This window comes from Lagopus muta, chromosome 1, assembly GCF_023343835.1.
Source record: "Lagopus muta isolate bLagMut1 chromosome 1, bLagMut1 primary, whole genome shotgun sequence".
Taxonomy (NCBI): Eukaryota; Metazoa; Chordata; class Aves; order Galliformes; family Phasianidae; genus Lagopus; species Lagopus muta.
Genome location: NC_064433.1, coordinates 177447276 through 177468384, shown reverse-complemented (window position 1 = coordinate 177468384; position 21109 = coordinate 177447276). Strand labels below are relative to the sequence as shown.

The 21109-nt window shown below is 37.1% G+C and overlaps 1 protein-coding gene across 3 annotated transcripts in view; it reads left to right on the top strand.

Annotated features, from left to right (window-relative positions):
• Positions 1–21109, top strand: part of PARP4 (poly(ADP-ribose) polymerase family member 4) — a 43274-nt gene that overhangs the window by 20329 nt on the left and 1836 nt on the right. For 2 of the 3 annotated variants that reach the window (XM_048935003.1, XM_048934985.1), the window contains exons 18-33: positions 213–377; positions 1226–1272; positions 4263–4344; positions 4757–4894; positions 5472–5667; positions 5895–5965; positions 7590–7777; positions 10213–10312; positions 11553–11723; positions 12108–12188; positions 13985–14065; positions 15026–15121; positions 15943–16095; positions 17098–17697; positions 18207–18308; positions 20132–20234. In XM_048935003.1, coding sequence (XP_048790960.1) covers positions 213–377; positions 1226–1272; positions 4263–4344; positions 4757–4894; positions 5472–5667; positions 5895–5965; positions 7590–7777; positions 10213–10312; positions 11553–11723; positions 12108–12188; positions 13985–14065; positions 15026–15121; positions 15943–16095; positions 17098–17697; positions 18207–18308; positions 20132–20234 — 2374 coding nt within the window. The remainder of the gene's footprint in view (positions 1–212; positions 378–1225; positions 1273–4262; positions 4345–4756; positions 4895–5471; positions 5668–5894; positions 5966–7589; positions 7778–10212; positions 10313–11552; positions 11724–12107; positions 12189–13984; positions 14066–15025; positions 15122–15942; positions 16096–17097; positions 17698–18206; positions 18309–20131; positions 20235–21109) is intronic. The other variant, XM_048934995.1, reaches the window with a different exon arrangement.

Here is a 21109-nt window from a genome sequence, read left to right as displayed (position 1 = left end):
TTTGATTAGTTTTGCCCCGAAATCTCAAAGAGCTATTGAAAGCTTAACATTTCTTGTCTTACTGTCATTTTTCATTGCACTTCTGCAAAACCAAGTGGTATTTTCTTTGTTAGCCTTTGGTTTAAGTGTGCTTAACCATCAATTAAATTATTGTTTTGGACAACCTGGGCTTTAATAATATCATTAAAGATAGTCTTTCTTTTTTTTTTTAGGATATTTTTGTAATAACTGTTGGAAATATATGTCCAAACTCTACAGTACTGATCAAAGTCACCTATATCACTGAACTGAGTTGCCAGAATGGTTGTATCACCTTTCATATGCCTGCCTCTGTGTCCCCATGGCAACAGGACAAAGCACTGAATGAAAACACACAGGTTTGTTGGAATACAATCTTGAAATAGCATCTTCTTTTGAAGCAAAAAAAAATTGTGCTTAAGGGATTGCAGTCACACAAGACTAAGTTCATGATTGCCTTTTAGTTTCTTCTCTTTTTATTAAAAGATAATCATTTGTGTCACTCTTGTTATGACAAAGCATTGTGAACACAAACTTAGGAGTGGTGTGATTGGTGGAAAGCCTGTAGGATGTCTAAGGATTTATTTACTCAGGCAGAACTTCAGAAGTTGACTTGAGTTGGAACATGGTTAAACTAAATTTTGTATTTTGAGTTATCTGCTGTATCTGTGCTTCTGTTCCTCCTTTAAAGCGCTTTAGGAAATCAGGCATTGTGAATCTCCATCATTAAACAGCAGCTAAGCATCTGCTGAACACTCTCTTTTATCCATCTTATTTCTCTGATAAGGTTTCCCATCTGTTTCTTTTGATGTCCCTGATGGCTCATGAATTGTACAGGTGGGAGGGGAGGTCATCTCTGTTTAAATGCTGGCAAGGAGCCACAGGTGGTCCTTGTGGTCCTAGTCCTCATGAGCTCATATAGCTGTGTCATATGTCTGACTAGTCGTGCTTTCTGCTTCAGAGCTGTATTACTGGGAGTTCTGAAGTTCACTGTGCCTCTGGGAGACAAGCACATGCAAATTCAGCTGAATTTTAGCTGCACTGATACTTGGATGACAAGGCTGTATGAATGAATGACGTAAAGAAGGTTGCAGGCAATCCCATTTTAGTGATAGAAGGAGCTCCAGCTGAAGTATCAGAAGTATCGGGAATTACATGCCAAGATTTCGTAACTGGTGCAATATAAGATTTTTTTTTTTTTTTGTAGGATACAATAAAAAAGATTTGTGTTAAACAAGTAGAAACACTGAAAAAGTAAGTTGCTTTCATTAATGTTATTTTACTTATTATACCTTTAAATCATTCACTTAAAATGTGTGTGTTTAACCTTGTTCTATTTACTCTGAAATTTGCATTGAGAGACTAGTTTAATTTCATCTTTCTTTCTTATCTGTTGTTATCCTTAGATTGGTAATATCACAAATACTTCCCTTTGTTTCAGAGACATTTCCGTTACTAAGGATTATACATAAATTCCCAAGTCACAAAGCTTAATGAGCCTACATGATCTTCATATTTTCAGTATCACTGCACTTAACATTTTAGCCTTTGCACTTGCATTTTAAATTAAAAATACAATTATCTGAAACTATAATGCTGTTGTCAAAGTAAGACTTCTCGTAAACAAAATATTCCCAGAAATGTTTCTGCATAAGGCCATCCTCCATCAGAATCACAAGGAATGCAGGTAGCAGTAAATATGTTAAAACTTATGTTTTTCAGGGAATTGAATTTTCCTTACTAGAAGCACATGAAAAGAGTTTTTCATGAGCATGTTCTTGTTTCTTCTCTGCTCTATCTGCAAAGCTGGCACAAAGCCACATCCATTGCAATTTTCTCAACTTGTATTTAATCCTGAAATAATGCTCCCTATTATTACCTTGCTTTTATTCAGTACAATTACTGTTGGTTAGTAGAAATACTGTACTGACTTGCTAAAGATCTGGTGCCATTTCTGGCATAAATACATCAAGAACAAATTTACAAGTTCTTACAAAACACATCCTGTTGTAGAAAAGGTATTTAAAATAATGATTTAATTTAATTTTGTTGTGAAAGGATAATTCAGCTAGAAAATATAGTAAGTGGGGAAACACTTAAGAACAGTTACTGTGTGAGGACTGAGCTCAGGTATCACTACTTCACTCTTTCCAGAATCAGGTCCTAGAATCAGCAATACAAAGACATTCAAGATAGCTGCAAACATTTCTATAATGCTTAGTGATATATATTTTCTGGCTTCAGTCTGGTTCTGCAGCTGCTCTGGGACTGTACATACCCACTGTACATTTTATCCACAAGCACCTTAAGGATAATGGAGGTGTGACTATAGGTAGAAAATAATTGCTCTTACACATTGCAAAGGATGCACAAATCCATCGTACATTCAATAATACCAAGGTTAGGACTCCAAATAGTCAAGAGTATTTTTTAAAGGGGACTCATTGGACAAAAGTGTTGTAAGGCTGGCTAATGCAAAACTACATACTGAGGAAATAGTTGTAGCCCTACAGACCTACAGCTTGGGAGATTATATCCTGGAATATAGTGACTATCTGTAACCCAGCATTGTGGTAAGTAAACAACCTGGAATGCACAACCATTGTGATAATATGGCAAAAGTAGCTAATGCAATCCCAAAATGTGCTAACAAAGAAGTAGTGAAGAGAGAAAATAAACTTATGAGGCCAGACTGGCTGAAATTTAAAAAACAACGAAGAAAAAAACCCATCACCTCCAACGAAAACAGCCTGTAGGCCACACACATTGAGCTCCAGCTACAATCTGGGAAGTGTTTCCATGAAACATTATATGCTATCTTGTGTTTTGTATGCATCTTATTTCTTGTTTTCTGTGATACCACCTATCAAGTTGCTTTGGATGTCATTACAGAAATAAACGAAGAAGACTGAAAGTTCAAGCTGAATTAAAAATAAGTATAGTTTTAGCAGTGAAGATTGTTGAAACAGTTACACAGGGAAATATGATGAACTTGCCTTCTCTGAAAGCTAGTTTAATAGCCTTTTAAGAAGTTTCGCTTTAGATAAATAAAAACATTGGGTAAAATGAAGAGATAGTTGGTTGCATTACATAACATATTATACAGACAGTCATGTCAAACGACGTCTTCTCCATTCTGACCTTTTAACCTGTGAATGCCCATTGGGAATCAGCATGGTAACTCTTTCGGACAGAAATTTGTCGAAGTAGTTCAGAATTCTTCATTCCATCTAGACAGTTAAATAGGACAGGAAACATAGCTCATTCTCGTAGTGACATCCTGGCATGCAGATTAATCATTATTTCGGTGGAGAGGAACCTCATGAGCTTCAACAAGGGCAAGTGTAGAGTCCTCTCCATCTGGGAAGGAATAACCACACACATTAATACAGAAGTATGTTAAAAAGAGCGTGACCAGCAGGTCTAGGGAGGCGATCCTTCCCCTCTACTCTGCCCTCATGAGGCCACAACTGGAGTCCTCTGTCCAGTTCTGGGTTCCCAAGTTCAAGAAAGACAGAGAACCACAGGAGAGTACAGCAGAGGGCTGCAAAGATGATTAGGGGCCTGGAGCACCTCCCTTAGAGGGAGCTGAGAGACTGTTCAGCCTAGAGAAAAGACTGAGAGGGCATCTCGTCAACACTCATAAATATCTAATGAGTGGGAGCTCGGTGGATGAGGCCAAGCTCTTTCAGTGGTGCCTGGTGACAGGACAAGAGGCAACAGGTACACAGTGGAACACAGCAATCACAGAATCACAGAATCACAGAATCACAGAATCACAGAATCACCCGGGTTGGAAGGGACCCCAAGGATCATGTAGTTCCAACCCCCCCTGCCTAGCAGGGCCACCAAACATACACATTCAGATCAGGTTGCCCAGGACCCCGTCCAACCTGGCCTTAAACACGTCCAAGGACGGGGCATCCACAACCTCCCTGGGCAGCCTGTTCCAGGGTCTAACCACTAACTAACTAACTAACTAACTAACTAGCAAGTTCCATACTAACACAAGAAAGAACTGCTTTACTGTCAGAGTGACAGAACACTGGAACAGGCTGCTCAGAGAGATTGTGGAGTTTCCATCTCTGGAGATACTCAAAACCAACCTGGATGCTTTCCTGCTATAGGGAAACCTAATTTAGGAGAGGGTTGGATTGAAGGATCTCCAGAGGTTCCTTCCAGCCCTGCATTTTGTGATTCTGTAATTCAAATGACCACCATTTACTTCTACTCTCCTTATTTAGCAGATTCTCCTTGGATATGTCTATTGAGATGCCATATAGCATTGAAAGCCTACACAGTTGGACGCATAAACTTAAGATAAAGGTAAATTAATTTCTCTATAGCTGTTCCTCTGCCTTAGAAGTTCTGCCATGCATTTTAAAAGGAACTTTAATCCTAGGAAATATGTGTGCAAGATTTGTGTGACTTTGTGCAGTATTCATTCCTCAAACTGATAGGTTCTGTTTTTCTCAGATGAATAATTCTGTTGTTTTGAATCCTTTTTGTTTTGTTTGTCTTCAAGTGAATGATGTTTGAAAGAATATAGTATGTAAATAGCAGCTATACCTTTAAAGATTAATATAATCTTTCTAGAAAAGATCTCTGTTACTACCCCTATTAAATGTTTTGTTTTCATTCCCTATCCTCACGAATCACAATTTTATTTTGTACAAGTAAAGCATATTCACTGTACAGTTATAAACTGAGATTATGCCTGTTTTTTCCTCTCTTCCAGAAAACAGAATGCAAGGCTGTAATTAAGACCGTAGACAACAGTTCTTTGGACAGCAGTGGCTTTGGTCTAGATATATGGATTTCTCATGCCTACGCACCCCGAATGTGGGTAGAGAAGCATCCCAACAAAAATAGTGAGGTATGGCACACCTGTCATAGAGTTCATGAGGTAATATGTTAAAACATAATAAATAGATGGACACCATAGGCACTGTTCAACAGAATCTTGGTGATTTTCTTTTATCCTTTGCCTTGGAATGGAGTGAAGGTTGAGGTGCATTTTCAACAGTGTCCATTCACATTTCAGTTGAAACACATTTTTCTAACAAACTGTTGTGCTGCTGCTTGTACTTCTCAGAAATGTGACCGTACTGCTTAAGTGGATGATGGCAGTTATGACAACAGAAGACAATACCTGTAAATTGTTTTTAAATTGGTGTAAAGAACTGAATGCTGTTTGCCAACGAGTGAATTGGATTGTAAAATTAAACAAAAAATATTCTGTTTTCAATTTTTCATGTGGAGCTTGAGGTATAGGTAAAGCACAGGAAAATTGCACTTTTCAAGAATTTAAAGTAAATGAAATATATTTGGTAAATTTTTCAAATATTACTTTATTCTACTCTCATTCGTAATGAGGAAAATGAAGATGCGTGGGTACATTTCCAGTGAAAAAGTATTTGTTCACTGCACTGATTCTGTTTCTCTCTTTGTAGGCTTGCATGCTTGTATTCCAACCAGAGTTCGAAGCAGCATTTGATGAAGAGCAGCTGTCCAGTGAAATTATTATTTTACTAGATTGCTCAAATTCTATGGCAGGTTCAGCTCTATTGCAAGCAAAGCAGATTGCTTTACATGCCTTAAAACTGCTTAGTTCCAGACAAAATGTAAATGTAATCAAATTTGGCACAAGTGAGTTTCTTTGTTTCTTTCCTAACTGTAAGCCACCTTTTACTTGCCATGACTCAATTTTATGTGCATCATTATTATCAAACCAACTTAATACACTGCGACTTGGAACATGTAGTAGTGTGATGCATTTCTATCCTGATATTCTAGTCATGAAACTTAAACTTGTGTTACCAAGCATTGATAAATACTAATATTTCAGTGCTCTTAATATCTATCTTTGTTTACAGATTTCTCAGAATTTTCTTCATTTTCAAAGAATACCTTCAAGGATTTGGCATCACTAACTGAGTTTATTACAGTAAGTAAATCAATTTGGTTGTATACTACAGAACACTTCTTGGAAAGGAATGGTTATCATTACAAAAGTTACCCAACTTTTTCTTTTCTTTAGGCTAGCTTCTAAGGATTTTTTTAAATAATGTTATAATTTTTATAATTATTTACCCTAGTAACAAGCACAACCACATCTAAATATTAATTCCACTATGGTTTAAAGTAATTGCTTAAGTTGTTATTTTGAAAGTAAGTAGGTATCTGTATTAGGAAAGAATTACAATGTTTCCCGCTAAAATAATCCTTTGGAGCTCATGCTCCTTGTTGCCTGCCCACAGCAGAAGAGGGGAAATTATTTACTTCATATAATCACAGAATGGCTGAGGCTGGAAGAAAGTCATCTGCTCCAACCTCTGCTTGAGCTGGGACACCTAAATCAGGTTGCCCAGCACCATGTCTAGGTGGCTTTTGAAGATCTCCAAGGAGGGAGAGTTTACAGTTTCTTAGTCTGTTCCAATACTTTGTTACCTGCACAGTAAAGAAGCGCTTCCTGATGTTAAGCTTTATCGTTTGTAAAAGAAGGCAGCATTTAGATGGGCCAGAGGACTTTTATCGAGAAAAAAATGCTTTTGTCATCAGAAGATCAGATGTAAACTATTTAGGATGAACAGGTTTGGTTTGTTCTATGTTATAGTATGCTCTTCATCTGTAAATAAAGCTTCTTGATGCTAGCATAATACTTGAGATACTAACATAATGCATGATAAGGTGCAAATGATTGATGCAAAGTAACACAGAGGGGAAACAGGTGCTAACTGTACCTGTATGATGTTGGGCTTGCTGCAGTAGAGAGATGCTGGAACCACATTAAATAGCCCTTTTTAAACCAGGGCCCACCATTCAGCAGCAGGCAAACAGGCAAACACTTAGGTAGCTGTATAAATCTGTGTTGCTCTGGTGTCTTGAATACTGTAGATACTTCTGGTCACTCCGTCTCAAAACAAAGGGCTGGAGATAGAGAAAGCAAAGATAGCCAGGTATATGGAAGACATGCTGTATGAGGAAAAGACTTTTCCTGATTTTTTTTAGTTTCAGTTGCATCCTTACACAGTCATCTCTTCCAGGATAAACAGAGAGGGAGAGGAGAATAGGAATGGTTATTTGCTGTTCCTCACCTCTGATGGTCATAGCACACCCAGCAAATGATCCATCAGCAGATTTCAAAGAAAAACTAAAGCGTTCTTGTCACACTTGAGGGCAAATTATCCTTCAGTTCAGAAGTGGGATAGGCAGATTAAAAGATAGAGCTGTAAACAGCTTGTGGATGCAGTAATGTGGATAAAAACTCCAGAAATTCCCAAAGCACGGATTACTGAAATTTCTGAGAATTTTGGGAAGATTTATAATTGCTGTTATGCATTTTGCCTATGAAAAATGTTTATTGCTTAAACCAGAGAAGATACTGAATGCCATCAACCTCAAGCTCCACCTCTAATAATTACGGAAGAGCAGAAACAAAATAAAAATTAATAATTAATAGTTCATAGTTAAATAAATATATAGTAAGTAACAAATCAATTATGTATTAGGTGTTATTTTAGAAAAGATAAATCAAGTTCAAACTAACATTTTAATACTTTACTTTTCAGTCTGCTACAGCAACAATGGGAAACACTGATTTATGGAAGAGCTTGCGTTACTTAAGTTTGCTATTTCCTTCTCAAGGACATCGTAACATTCTTCTTATATCTGATGGACACATTCAGAATGAGAGTGTGACCTTCCAGCTTGTGAAAGATAATGTCCACCATACGAGGTTATTCACATGTGGTGTTGGGTAAGCACTGCGTTGGATTTTCTTTTAAAGCACTGGTATTTTATTTGAAGTGAGAGATTAGAAAGCTGGGAAGTGCCAGATGCTTGGGTGCTATCTTAAAGATCTGTATATATTTAGATTAAATGCAGAAATGTTTGCATATCTTTAATAACCAAAAAGAAAAATACGTAGAGTAAAATACCTACAGTAAAGTTAATTCTATGTTCAGATAGCCTTACCTATTCATATCTTTCCTCATTATAACAACTTTACTTTTTAAAGGTAAAATCAGAAAGTATGAGAGTTAATACTTTAAAACGTTGCATTTCATGTTTTGGTTTAGTGTGATTTCGGTAGTGGAATTTCAATGTAACATTTATAGTTGTACAATTTCATTATTGCATTTTCATTTCTTTTGTAAAGACAGTGTAAGCATTAGGTTCCCAAACCTGTGGTACATTTCACTGCTGGAATGCAAGCTACTTCAAAATGATGTGAAAATGAACCTCCTCCTCTCCAAACCAGTTTCTGTCTTTCAGGGCAAATCAGGGAGTGACTGTGTCAACTTTTTTTGCTAAACATCCAAATTCACACTTCCTCCTCCCAAATGGAGACAGGAGAAAGGAGACATGATTTCTCTATTACATGTGTGCTTCCAGTCCAGAGGAGGGGAGCAAGAGCAACTGCTATCACTGTAACTTAGCTCAGATCTTCTACAATGATGGCAATATTAGAGAGAATGTAGCTTGGGAACATTTGTTATGAGCTATCTGTGTTAGAGACCTCAGGAACAAGTAAAACCTCATTGAAATTCATTGTAATGTACTTCAATTGTTCAGTTTTGTTGTTTTTTTTGTTTTTTTTTTTTAAAGGCAAGGTATGTACACACCTGAAATGACTTTGGAAAAAAAGGCTTACAGCTAGGTATTTCACATTGCCAGGCATAAGTGGGGAGGAGTCAGATAGTATTAGCTTCTTACTATTCCTTGGGAGGGAATGCATCAAAATAGAGACCAATGGACACCAATGGTAGGGTCCTGTTCTTCTAGAACATCTTTTACCTTCTGCATGGCTCTGCCAACATTCCCCAGTTCTCACAGCCATGAGCCCTCTAACAGCACTGCACAAGCACCCCTCAGCCCATGGGCCAAGCATCCCAGTACACTTCCAGTGTAATCACACGTTTTAACTATAACAGAATTTGCATCAACTCACAATAAAGAGCAGATAGTGCGTGCGTGCCTCCTTACATGCTAACATCCTTTTTAAAGTACTTACAGTCATATTGTGTTCATTTTCAGCATATTTACCTTCATTTTCTTGTAATGACAGAATTAGGCCTGGGGATGGATTGTCTCAGTGCTGATAGGCTAAGGAGACATGGCTTTTAATAGTTCCTCAAGACCTGTAACACAAATATGATGGTGCTAATGTGCAGCAGTCTGCTTTCAGGAGGTGGGATCTGTGTTTAATGTGTTACATTGTTAAACAATGAATTGGAAAAGAGTTGTGAAAGAGAAGTTGGCTCTGTGGTTGGTACTTCTGTGTCAACAGAGTTGTTTAGAAGGCTGTATTAGTACAGAATAGTCATCATTATCACAGTTCTGTCTGTGACAATTCAAGTGAATGAAAAAAATCATAGAATCATAAAATAATTTGTAGTGGAAAGGATCTCAAAGACTATGCAGTTCCAACCCCCTGCCATGGGCAGAGACAGCTTCCACTAGATGTTATGTGTTCCTGTTATGAAACATAGCCTTACTATTTGTACAATTTTTTCTCAAGGAGATTTGGTGACAGTTCAGTAGGTTTCTCTAAAACAATGCTATAATGCTGTCAGGACTGAATCTACCTGTCTGACAAAGAATCAACACGTAATATTGTTTCTCACTCACAATAACTTTCATCTGCTTAATTGTTCTCCTGTAATACTCCCTAAAGCTCTCTTTGTCTATAGCTTCATAGCAGTCAGAGCTGGGGAGCAGAGCTGATAAGTATTATCATATTGATTATGTTTTCCAGAAAGTAAGATTCCCTAATTGATTCTGGATTTAGCTGTAAGATGATTGTGCCCATACTAAACAGTTCTGCTGAGACTGAGGTTAATTAGATGAATCAATTAGTTAACGTCATTTTAATGATCCTTATTAGTGTTGGACATTAGTTAATTTCTCTTCACATCCTTGCATTAGGATATGGAGACACTCATATGCCTTGTAATTTCCTCAAATATTATTGGGAAATCTGTAATTCAGCAGCACCTTCATTGGCTCAGTCACTGTCAGTTGGTCCATATCCTGAAAAAAGTATGGAATTAAAAGTATTTAAATTCAAAAAACGTGCAGTAAAAATTAAAACCAAGATATCTTAAATGGTATGAGAAGTAGAAAAGAGATCGTATGACTTAATGATTTGATTCAGTAATTACATTACATAAGATTTGTTTTTCTCTTTAGTTCCACAGCAAATCGACACATGCTGAGATCTTTGTCCCAGTATGGTGCTGGAGTGTTTGAATACTTTGACTCGAAATCAAAGTATAACTGGGAGGCAAAGGTACACTTACAAATGCTGAATGTATTCCATATGTGATCATTGTCTGATATCTCAATATCTGATACTGAACATTTTCAGTATCTCAAAATGGGAGTTACTAATTCTTCATTTCATGGTTAATGGGGCTTATTACAATAAGAAAAGAGAGGCCGTTGATAGAATATGGAGGGAGAAATGCTTGTCTATCAAGCCTTCTCTTATTTTAAATAGAAATGCATAGACATTTAGAAAGGGACGTATTTGGTTTGAGTGTTCCAAAGGTTTCAGGAGCATGCCTTGTTTTCAGCAGGAACATGTGCTACAGCGGAATATTGATAAGTTCTTTGATAAGGGAAGGAATTTGTACTTGCCCCACTTTCCTATTCCTACTGGTCACTGAATGTTAAATGAAAACAAGAAAGCCATGAGTTCATTTTTCTAGCGCCTTTGAAAGAGGTCTGTGCTTTTCGTGAGTAAGTGCAATAACCCCAACTTGGAAAAAAGATGATGAAATTTCAAACTTTGTAAGTAATTCTCCCTGCATGGAAAAATATAGTTTCACTTCTGTCATAGCTCACAGTCCATCTACAGCATCGTCCTTGCTGTAATGTGGAGGGTTGTAGCAACTGCATGCCAAAACTTTTGACTGTTGGTACATCTGGAAGATACAGGCAATCTAGGACTCCATGTGCAGTGCTTCTCAGTTTCCCAGTATAGTTCTGTGCCTACAGCTCTGTCCCGTGCCTTGAATCTGGTCCCTCCTGAAACAGTGACAGTATAGAAGGGACTGCAGCATGGCTAGTATCTGGCATGTTTTTGGCAGGGGAAAGGTTTATCCTTTTGCTCGTCTGGCTGCCATTTGAATGATACATGCAAAATTATCCAAAGCAGACCATGGAGATGTGCAGAACACAGAGATGTGCAGAACTGTTCACACATTTCAGAGTTCCCACACAGGAGGTGCTGGGTGTAGCAGACCACATTCTCTAAATTTTTTGCCAACCTGAAGAAACTTCAGTCTCATATCTCACTTAAAAGCCAGTGCAATAATGGCTGAGTGATTATCCTCACTACCTCAAAGCATTAGACTCTTTTACCAATATGTGGTGACAATTTTACAAGTACATGCCCTTAGTTGTACCAAAAATAAAAATTGAAAGAAAAAGAAAAGGAAAAAGGAAATATGTTATTTTTGTATCAAGAGATTTGATACAAAATCAAAATTTGAAACAGAGCTAATTTGTTTTCAATCTTTACACAGATACAGAGCCAAGTATCTAGAATATTTTCTCCAGGATGCAGTTCTGTTTCTATTAAATGGCAACAGTTTGATATAAATGCACCGAAGCCAATGCAGGCTCCTGCTCAAATACAGTCTTTGTTTACCAATGAGAGGCTTCTCGTCTATGGATTTGTCCCTCACTGTACTCAGGTAAAGACTGGGATACATACTGCTGGATGGAAATCCACAGCTGAAGAGATTGCAAGATGTACTGTGTTATATTATGTCATGCTTTATCCAGCACGCTTTTAGCTTCTTTACTGCTAAATATAATTCAATATTTAAATTACTAGTCTTCCTAGTGAAGTGCAGAGAGGAAAAGGATACCTTATTTAATGCTCAAGTCACTGGACTTTGATAAATACAGGATTCCTTTCTTTGCAACTGTCCCCTTGTTGTAAGGGGAAATGTTTTTAAGTATAGCCATGCAGAGAGACAGACTTGAGTTACATTCAGGAATCAGGATAGCATTCATGCGTTCTGGTAGCACAACATAACAAGAGAAGGAAACTTGTTTGGTTTTTTTCATTATAGGCCACCTTAAGGGCGATAATAAATGACCAAGAACTACAAACTGTGGTGTCAACTACTGAATTACAGAAGACAACAGGAACGGTGAGTTTGTGCAACACTGTCTGTGCATACAACAGTGAGCGAAGCTGCTTTAAGCAACAACGTGCTGCACTGTGCTTCTTTGAGGGAACTGAAACTTCTGTTTTCAGTAACTTTTTTATTTTTGCTTCTGATGTTTTAGCACAGACCAGCAGTCTTCAGGCTTTTAAAGGGAAACTGTTTTACATACAAATGTCAGGTTTCTAACTCAAAACTTCAACTTTTCAAAACAGGAGATGCTGCTTCTTATTCTGATAATTTATTTGGGCTCCAGTTTTACCCTTGCATTGGCAGCTCTTCAGGTGAATTCTGCATGCTGCCTCATTCTCTCTCGAGTTGCAAATTGTTTCCATGTGGACAATCTGCTTACTAGTTTTTAATCTTTTAAAATGTCAAAACATTAAAGTGTTACTAACCTTTCAGTTGCTTCAGTAACAGTGAAATAAATAACTGGAGAGAATTTATATAGAGAAAAGCACAGCACCAATCTTGAGAAGGCAAACAAGCTAAAAAGAACCATTTATTAATCTAATGGGTGTCTATGCTTTAAAAACCAACTGAATAGTCAGCCTTCAGTATTGATTCTGATAAGGCTGTCATCCTTTCCCCACTGAAGAGCTGGTTTGTTTTCAGATTGAAAAGATTTTGCTCCCTATTTAGTGTAGTCCACTTTGAAAACTAATACTGTGGGTTGCAGTATTAGAACAGTTTCCCAGGATATGTTCTAATACAGACAAGTGGGACTGGCAAGTAGAAGCAATGTGTTTGCTTAACACAAAGGATTTTTGTTTTTTAAAAAAATTCTGTAGTACAAATTCCAGATGTAGTTTAAAAAATGCAGCTTTGAAAGGTGATAGGACAAAATGTTGGAAAACAGGACCAAATCAGAAACCATTATTTCTAATAATTCTTGATGTTTTAGATGAACCCTGAGCATTCCTACCTGTTTCTTTTGCCAGTTCACCTAAGATCAGAAGTAACTACTTGCTTATGAGGTTATCTTAAGAAGTGGCTCCCTTCAGCATCTACTGTTTTCTTCTGAAATGAGCCACTAGGAATGTTGAGCAATTAAACCTGGAATACAAAGTACTTTGCCATGTCACCTCCATGGTGCTCTTTCTCTTTGTGACCTTTAATATACCAAGCCAAAAAAAAAAAAACACCATTTTTCTTTCCTATGAAAGAGTGGTTCCATTTTAAAAAGCAATATCTGATTAATAGAGTTCAGTACTTCCCTTTTCTGCATACAAACCCTCAGGTCAAAACTGACTTGATTGTGGTAGACCTAATGATTCTTTGAAAGTTAAACTCAATGTACTTTTCCCCGGAATTCTGTAGTTTTATGCACAGGACTCATTTACCCCCAGCTATCTAGATATTCCTGCTTAAGTCTGAGGTGATTGCCCAGGTTCCATTTGCAGTTACTGGAGAGACATTTTTTTTCTTCCAGAAAGGGAATTCTCCCTACTTGTTTTAGCTGGATGTTTCAAAATTAGATTAATTACCTGAATTTTCTGCATTCATTTATTTGCTTTTTCTCATCCTTGACTGGCGAGAATGTGTGCAACAAGTGAAGACCTGATTATCTTTTAGCTTGATAACATGAAGTAAAATTAAAATACACCTTAGGTGCAAGTTATGGTTGCTTGTTAAATGCAGAATTACCTTGCCCCTAGAAAACTGGATTCTGTGTACATATGGAAGCTATTTGCCTGATGGGGGATTTTGTAAATAAAAGGAAGAATTTTAAATATATATATATTTATTAGTAGTATTATCACCTTTGTTTTCTTTTCTAGGTGCTACACAAACTCACAGCAAGAGCTTTCATTAGGGACTATGAAGATGGTATTCTTCATGAGAATGAAACAGAGCATGAGGTTTGATAATCTAAAAGCAGAAAATTTAAAATGTGTATTTAAATGTCAAATAGCAAACGTTTCAATCGAATAGAGGTTTTTTTGCCATGTGACTTTTTTTGTTGCAGTTCCAGTGTCACTTTATGGTTAAGATTACCATGTAGTAATACATTTTCCCACTAAATGAGATTTTGAAGAATTTTGAGACCATCTTGTGTTCTTCCCCATTATAAGAATATCTTCTCTGAGCATAATGTGTGTACATTTTTCCTAACCTATACTTGTCATGGCAGGCTGTTGGTGGTTCTTCTTTCCCTGTGGCATATAACATTTTTGTTTCCTGTAGTTCATACTAGTACAGGAAAAGTCCTTATCTTTTGTATAGGATGGGGTGGAATACAATGACACTCCTCTCTGTCCAGTTCTGGGCTCCCCAGTTCAAGAAAGACAGAGAACTACTGGAGAGAGTTCAGTGGAGGGCCACAGAGATGATGAGGGCCCTGAAGTATCTCCCTTAGGAGGAAAGGCTGAGAGACTGGGACTGTTCAGCCTGGAGAAGATAAAACTGAGAGGGGATCTTATCAGCACCTATAAACATTTAATGGGTAGGAGCCAAGTGGATGGGGCCAGGCTCTTTTCAGTGGTGCCCAGCAACACGATAAAAGGCAGTGGGCAAAAACTGGAACACAGGAAATTCCATCTGGACACGAGAAAAAACATCTTTACTTTGAGGGTGACAGAGCACTCGAATAGGCTGCCTAGAATGGTTGTCTCACTAAAGAAAATGCATGCCCCTGTCCAGAGGTAAGAGTAGAGAAAGTTAGAAGGCATAGACAGGCAGGCCAGTATATTCGCAAGCTCTTCCTTTTACATATCCCAATTTTGAGTACATTGGTGTGTTTCTATATTCAGTTCTTACATCTGTTGATTTTATCTGATTATGTTTTTTCTACCTCCTGCATTTAATCGTGAACAATCTAGATGAAGAAGCAAATCTTGAAGAACATGATTATACGTCTCAGTTTGGAGAACTCGATTATAACCCAGTTTACAAGCTTCATTGCGGTTGAGAAGAGGGTACGTTTTCTATTAAATGTCTTGCTCCCTCTATCTTATCTGCCAGAAGACTCTAAATTATTTAACCTTACACATATCAAAACCAATCTTCATTTAGCTGAACAATGTTTATTAGTTTAGAAATAGAGACAAAGCTATGATTTTTGAAAATATTTTTATTTCTTCTGCAATACAGTGAGCTATTTTTGTCATCTTTCTCATATATTGCTTGTCTTCAGTTTACAACAAAACCTTGTCAGTCAGCGTGTTCCTGTTGGGAATTGCCACAAGGGTTTGCAGTTTGTGCTAGAACTGTGGAAGCCAAATTGTTCAAAGAGCAAGACCATATGAAGTGCACTTATTAATCCTTCTTCATGCATAACCACAGAACAGTTTCATAAGGAAGTCACAGTACCAAACTGTAGCAAACTGGCCGCCTTGGTTATGAATTACTGAAGAAATAGGTTTTGTATGGCAAAAGTCATTTGAGGAGAGTCTGTGTTGGGTGGTAATCACAGAAGGAAACCACAACTTGATTGTATTAAGAATTATTATTAGTATCAGTATTCCTATAGTATTAGAAATTCCTTTACTGGGAATACATTGTTTCTCAGTATAGTCAAAAGTCAGAAGTTAGATTTACTGCTTATTGGTATACACTGAGTATTTTTAATGTTCTACTGTATCTGCTTGTTCTGTTTTCAGTATGTTTTGAATGCACAAATAAAAAACTCACTCTCTGTTATGGCAGATTTTTTTTGGTCTAACAGCCATCAAACTAAGAATGAAACAAAGACTGAAGAGAATTCTCAAGTTTATAACTGTGATGAATTTTATTTTAGGATACTAGAGAAATTTGTTCTGCTAATGTTCCAAACATCCTGGAAATTATAGCTCAAGAAGATGTTGATTTTTTACCTTACATGAACTGGGAACAAAAGCCAGTGGGATCCGGCGTCATATTTTCAGAACCTTACAGGATGCCTCCATGTGATGTATGTTCTTGTCACTAACATTTCTGGTCTATTATCCAGTTGTGGTGCTGTATTGTATGTGATAAGATACAGTTATTGTTTATGACATTTCTTCAATTTTTGAATTATCTAGAAAGAAATTAGTTCCACACTGGATGCTTCTTTCTTTTTTTCCTCCTGCTAGCAGGTCATTGGATAGAGGTGTGTGGGGAGGGTGGGTCCATCTGGGAAGATCAAGGTTTTGATGAGATGAGAAAATCCTGAACTAGTGAAATAGGCTGTTTGTTAGTTATGGTAGCTCTTGCCTTTGAAAACTAGCCAGCAGGTGCCATTCTATTAGTTCTTAAAGTCTTAACAGGTAAAAGCTTTCTCCACATTTTATAGGGGAATCATTTAAATCATTATTTGTCTATTAAATTATCTTGTACATGACCATGATGTGCATTTAAAACAACTGAGAAACATCGCCTTAACCTGTAGTCTGTAATGTAAGTATTGAGATTGTGGATTATTTAGAATTGTGTCTGTTGTTTGTACTGTAACTAAGCTCAAAAGAAGGCAACTTATCAATGGGTATAAAAACATGAAGCAAAGGTGCAAAGAAGAGGGAGCCAGGCTCTTTTGAGTGATGCCTAGTGCCAGGACTAGAAGCAATAGCAGTGCATCATGCGAGCTTCCCAGCTTGAGACAGCACAAGCAGGATTCACATTTCAGTTTGTATAAATCCATCTTCTGTGTATGTAAAATAATATGGAATGGTAGAACTTCCTTGGATCCAAACTATCATTATAGTCACTGTTTTTATCTTAATAACGCACAACACTTCGTATTTTGTCAGGCAAACTTCACCTTAGCAAGGTAGAATAAGGTAGGAATTTTAGTTTGATATACTACTTTCATCTTGGATGTAAGAATGAGGATATAATGATATGCACGACATAAGAAATACTGCATTGATTAAGAAGAGAAAAATATCTTACTAATTCTGTTATTATGTTATTTCCCTGTAATTTTACTAACCAGGCAGCTCTGCAAGATTCTGAAGCTTGGTCAGATTATTTCACAACTGAGAGGTGTGAAACTGAAGGCTTTCAATTTCAACTTGAAGAACTTTCTGTTAATCAAGAAAGCACCTCACAAGAAGTCACACCACAGGACTATGGATTTCATGATGGTGACATCACAATGATGAAATGTTCAAGAACAATGTCATCTTTACCATGTAAATCTTCTGTGACTGCTTTATTTTTTGGCTCTGGACGAGAAGCAGGAGGAGAAGCTTATATAACTCAAAAAAATTTACTTCCAACACCTGCAGTTCCAGATTCAGGTGCCCATCTGAGATTTTGTGAACTTCCCATGTATTGTTCTCCTCAAAGTCTTTTTGGAGGAATGAAATATGATAATTCTTCTGTTGATCACATTCCGAATCTAACTGTGTTAAGTTCACGTACAAGCACACACTCTTCTCATAAGACTGAGAGACAAGTTACTCCCAATTCTCCTGCTCCCCAACACTGTGAAAAAAAAAAATTAAAGCCAAAGTATAGGAAGAAAATAGTAATAGGTCTGCACGATGCTACAGCTGCGGAACAGAAATTTCCTGAGAGTGCTGAACTTCTGGTAAGTCTTCTGTCAGGAGTCTTCTATACACAGGATGCTATGAGCGTCATGTTGAAACCCAAGCTGCGTTCACCTAATGAAAACTGCCATAAAAATACCTTTGTTTCAAGGTTCATGGCTGTGCAGCAGAACAAGAACATGGTAAGGGTGGTAATGAAACTTCTTTCAAGAGACCTGAACCGCGTTATTTTTGTTTTTTTCTGTTACTGCTTTTTAAAGGGAAATATGTTATAGTCTGAATTCTGTCACTTGTTCCTCACTGCTCTAATAGGTAACTTTTAAATGGAGAAAAAATGCCTCATTAACTGTGGAATTGCAAATACTTTCCTAAGTGGAAAAGAATGAACTTAAAATCTTCAAATTTCAACTTAAAAAAAAAGAAGTTTGTTTTATAAAGAAGTTTCTTTTAAAACTTTTTAATGCAATTACTTTTTACCACGATGTAGTAGGTGCATGGGTAATGGTGGTAGAGTAAGATTCTGATTCTGAGTGAAAATTATCTTCTTCAGGTACAACCAAGGTGTTTTATAACAACAGAGAAAGAAAGAAGCCAACAGAAACTTGAGTTTACTCCTGTAATCTGGGAAGAAATTTTTGATCTCCAAAATCAGGTACATTACCAACAGTCTTTTTGTGCATTACTTAAAGTAAAATACTTGTAGAAGAAAAAAGTATTTTTACTTTATACCTGTCCTGAGATAAGCATTTTGTAAATGTATCTGCTTTTTTTCCCTTACAAATTGGTCTTAAGAAGTACATAATGACCTCAAGGTCACGTTATGTTATATTGCTGTCACAGGCAACTCATTAATGGGTGCCTAAGAAACTGTAAAATTAGAGCCAAAAGTAGCTATATACCTCTGATTTAGAGCCCCCATCAGTTTGCAGATTGGGGACTTCCTAAAATGTGCATGAAAACACGTAGGGGAAGACAGGCAGAAGTAGTAGATGCAAATAATGCTCATTAAGCAAAAACTTAAAACGAATTGAGGTTTGGAGAATTGGAGTGAGTGCAGTGGGAACTTCTGCAGGATAGTTAAACCAGCTGAATGGCTGGTGGATTTAAAGCAAGCAGAATTGAACCAGTGCTGTCCAAGAATCCTGCAAGTAGGAGTCAAAGCAGGTAACGTTTTGCCTCGTTGAATATTCCCCCTGCAGTGGGACAAGTCCCTGTTCCACCTTAACCATCACCAGTTGGGTGAGCTGACTAAACCAGAGGGTGATGATCAACAGGTCTCCAGGTGCATTATATGATCCAAGTGAAGAAACCACTGTGGTGTTCCCTCAGTGGAAACTCCTGTCATGTGTCCACACGGACCGGCCATTCAGATTGGTGATTTGTTCTACTCCCTTTTGCTCTGACACCAGTATGTCAATTTGTATGCAAAAGCAGGGAAGTATAACTAACTGAAGCAGCAAGAAGAGGTACACATTTTCCTATGTTTTTGATGGGTTACTTTTATCAAATTATTTCTGCACGTTGAACGATTACCAAATGGCACACGTGGGGATACAAGGGGGAACAGACCTGTGATTGACTTAACTCACAAAGTGAGCTTCAAGACTTCTTTTGTTTTTAAGCAAAATTGCAAGTGCTGAATTTTAGAAAGAAAAACAGTTCCTCACAGGTTTTTGCACTGAATGAGTTTAGTATTCTAACAGAATCTCGCTTTTTACATAAATTGGATGTTTAATATTTAAAGATTCATTTAAAATCATGTATCGTTTTCTAAATTATCTTAAATGAATCTATAAATTGTTACCAATTTCTCTACAGTCATAGTAATCTGTGACATCATACTGCAAGGGCAGACAAAAGTTTTGAAAGTGACATTGAAGAATAAGTGGTTGAATATCCTCTCGAAAGCCTGTCTTCCATCTCATCTGAGAGTAGCAAACTGACAGCTAGTTTTAATCAGTTCTTTAATTTTTGGCAGGAAAAGGCAGATGAAAAAGGATTGGTTTTGTTAATACTGTACTTAACATAAACAGCAATCTAACTTTACAGAGACTTTGCAATCCCTCTAGAGGAGAGAGATCCATTATTGCTTCTTTAGGGTAAGACAGATGCTTATTTTTGAGCACACTGAAAATAATTTTCTGAAGGAATTTGTTTGAAATAATCTGATGTGGCCGTGTTGTCATTGTGCATGGTTTGTATGCGAGTTCAAAATTAGCTCTGTTTGATTTTTTTCATAGCTTAACTACAGTTTTTCAGGTCAAGTAGAAACATGGGGTGTTACATCAAAGCTTTTTGAAGTTCAATATTTGAGTCACCTAATTGATCACAGTGAGCTGACTGAGAGGTGGTTTGTGTTTGTGAAAGCTTTCAAAAACATTTTTAAATACTTGTCCTTTGCTTTAGGTTGTTCCTTACAAATATATTTTCAGTCTTCTCAGTCTTTGCTTATCCATATCTTTGTTTATTCCACAGGATGGCTCTTGGAATCTCAGTCCACAGTTGGGAAAAATCTTGAAATTTGATGTTGATTATTTAATTAATCATTTCCTTATTAGAAAAGGCATTCAGTCACTCGGTAAATACTTTTTCAGTTATTAAAACAGCAGTGCATTGTATTACATTTCCTATCCTTCTGTATGATTACTTTGTGTGCCTGGTGGAACTTTCCATAAGATATGCTCAGCATTTACATGGATCTCCTAGCTGTGTTTTCAGAAGCATCTGATTTTAATTACACATATTCATCTCAACTTCTCTTGCAATATAATGTGCTTGCTAAGTACATCTCCTAGAGAAGTACATGGAGGATGTGAAATAGCTGGAATATCAATACAGATTCTTTTCTTTCAGTTGTTATTTCTGCTGTATTAATACCTACTTTAAAAAAAAAAAAGTTGGAAGGAAAGTCAGAAAGTCTCCTAGGAGACAGACTGAGACCGCTTCTGTTTTTCACATTTCAAATAAGATGAATGATATATAATTTTTTTCCCTACATGCTGTTTGCAGCTCATTCAGTAGGCATTCTGCCTATACGCAGTGTCTGCTGCTTGGTCCTGTCAGTTGGTGCTCTTTGCTGGCAGTGGACCAGAAAACTTGGGGACGAAAAGGCAACTCATTCTCTGTAAATTATTAGAGAAATTAAATAGTATATGAGTATTTTATCAGCACACAGTGCTTCGTCAGAGCACAAAAATCTCACATTTACCATTCCTGCATGTATTCAAATCAAAGTCGATTAGAAGCCAAGCAAACACAAACTGCAGACATCCTAAAAAAAGCATTACCAGGCTTAGAGTCTGAAAGTCAGCACTACATTTTCTGGATCACTAATGTGAATATTCTTGATAGTTCTGACTGTATCATGAAACAACTGGGTAGCATCAGAACTTAAAAACTTTTAAAGCTATGTGGGGACACACTTTGCAGGAAGTCTCTTTTCTGCTGGCAAGA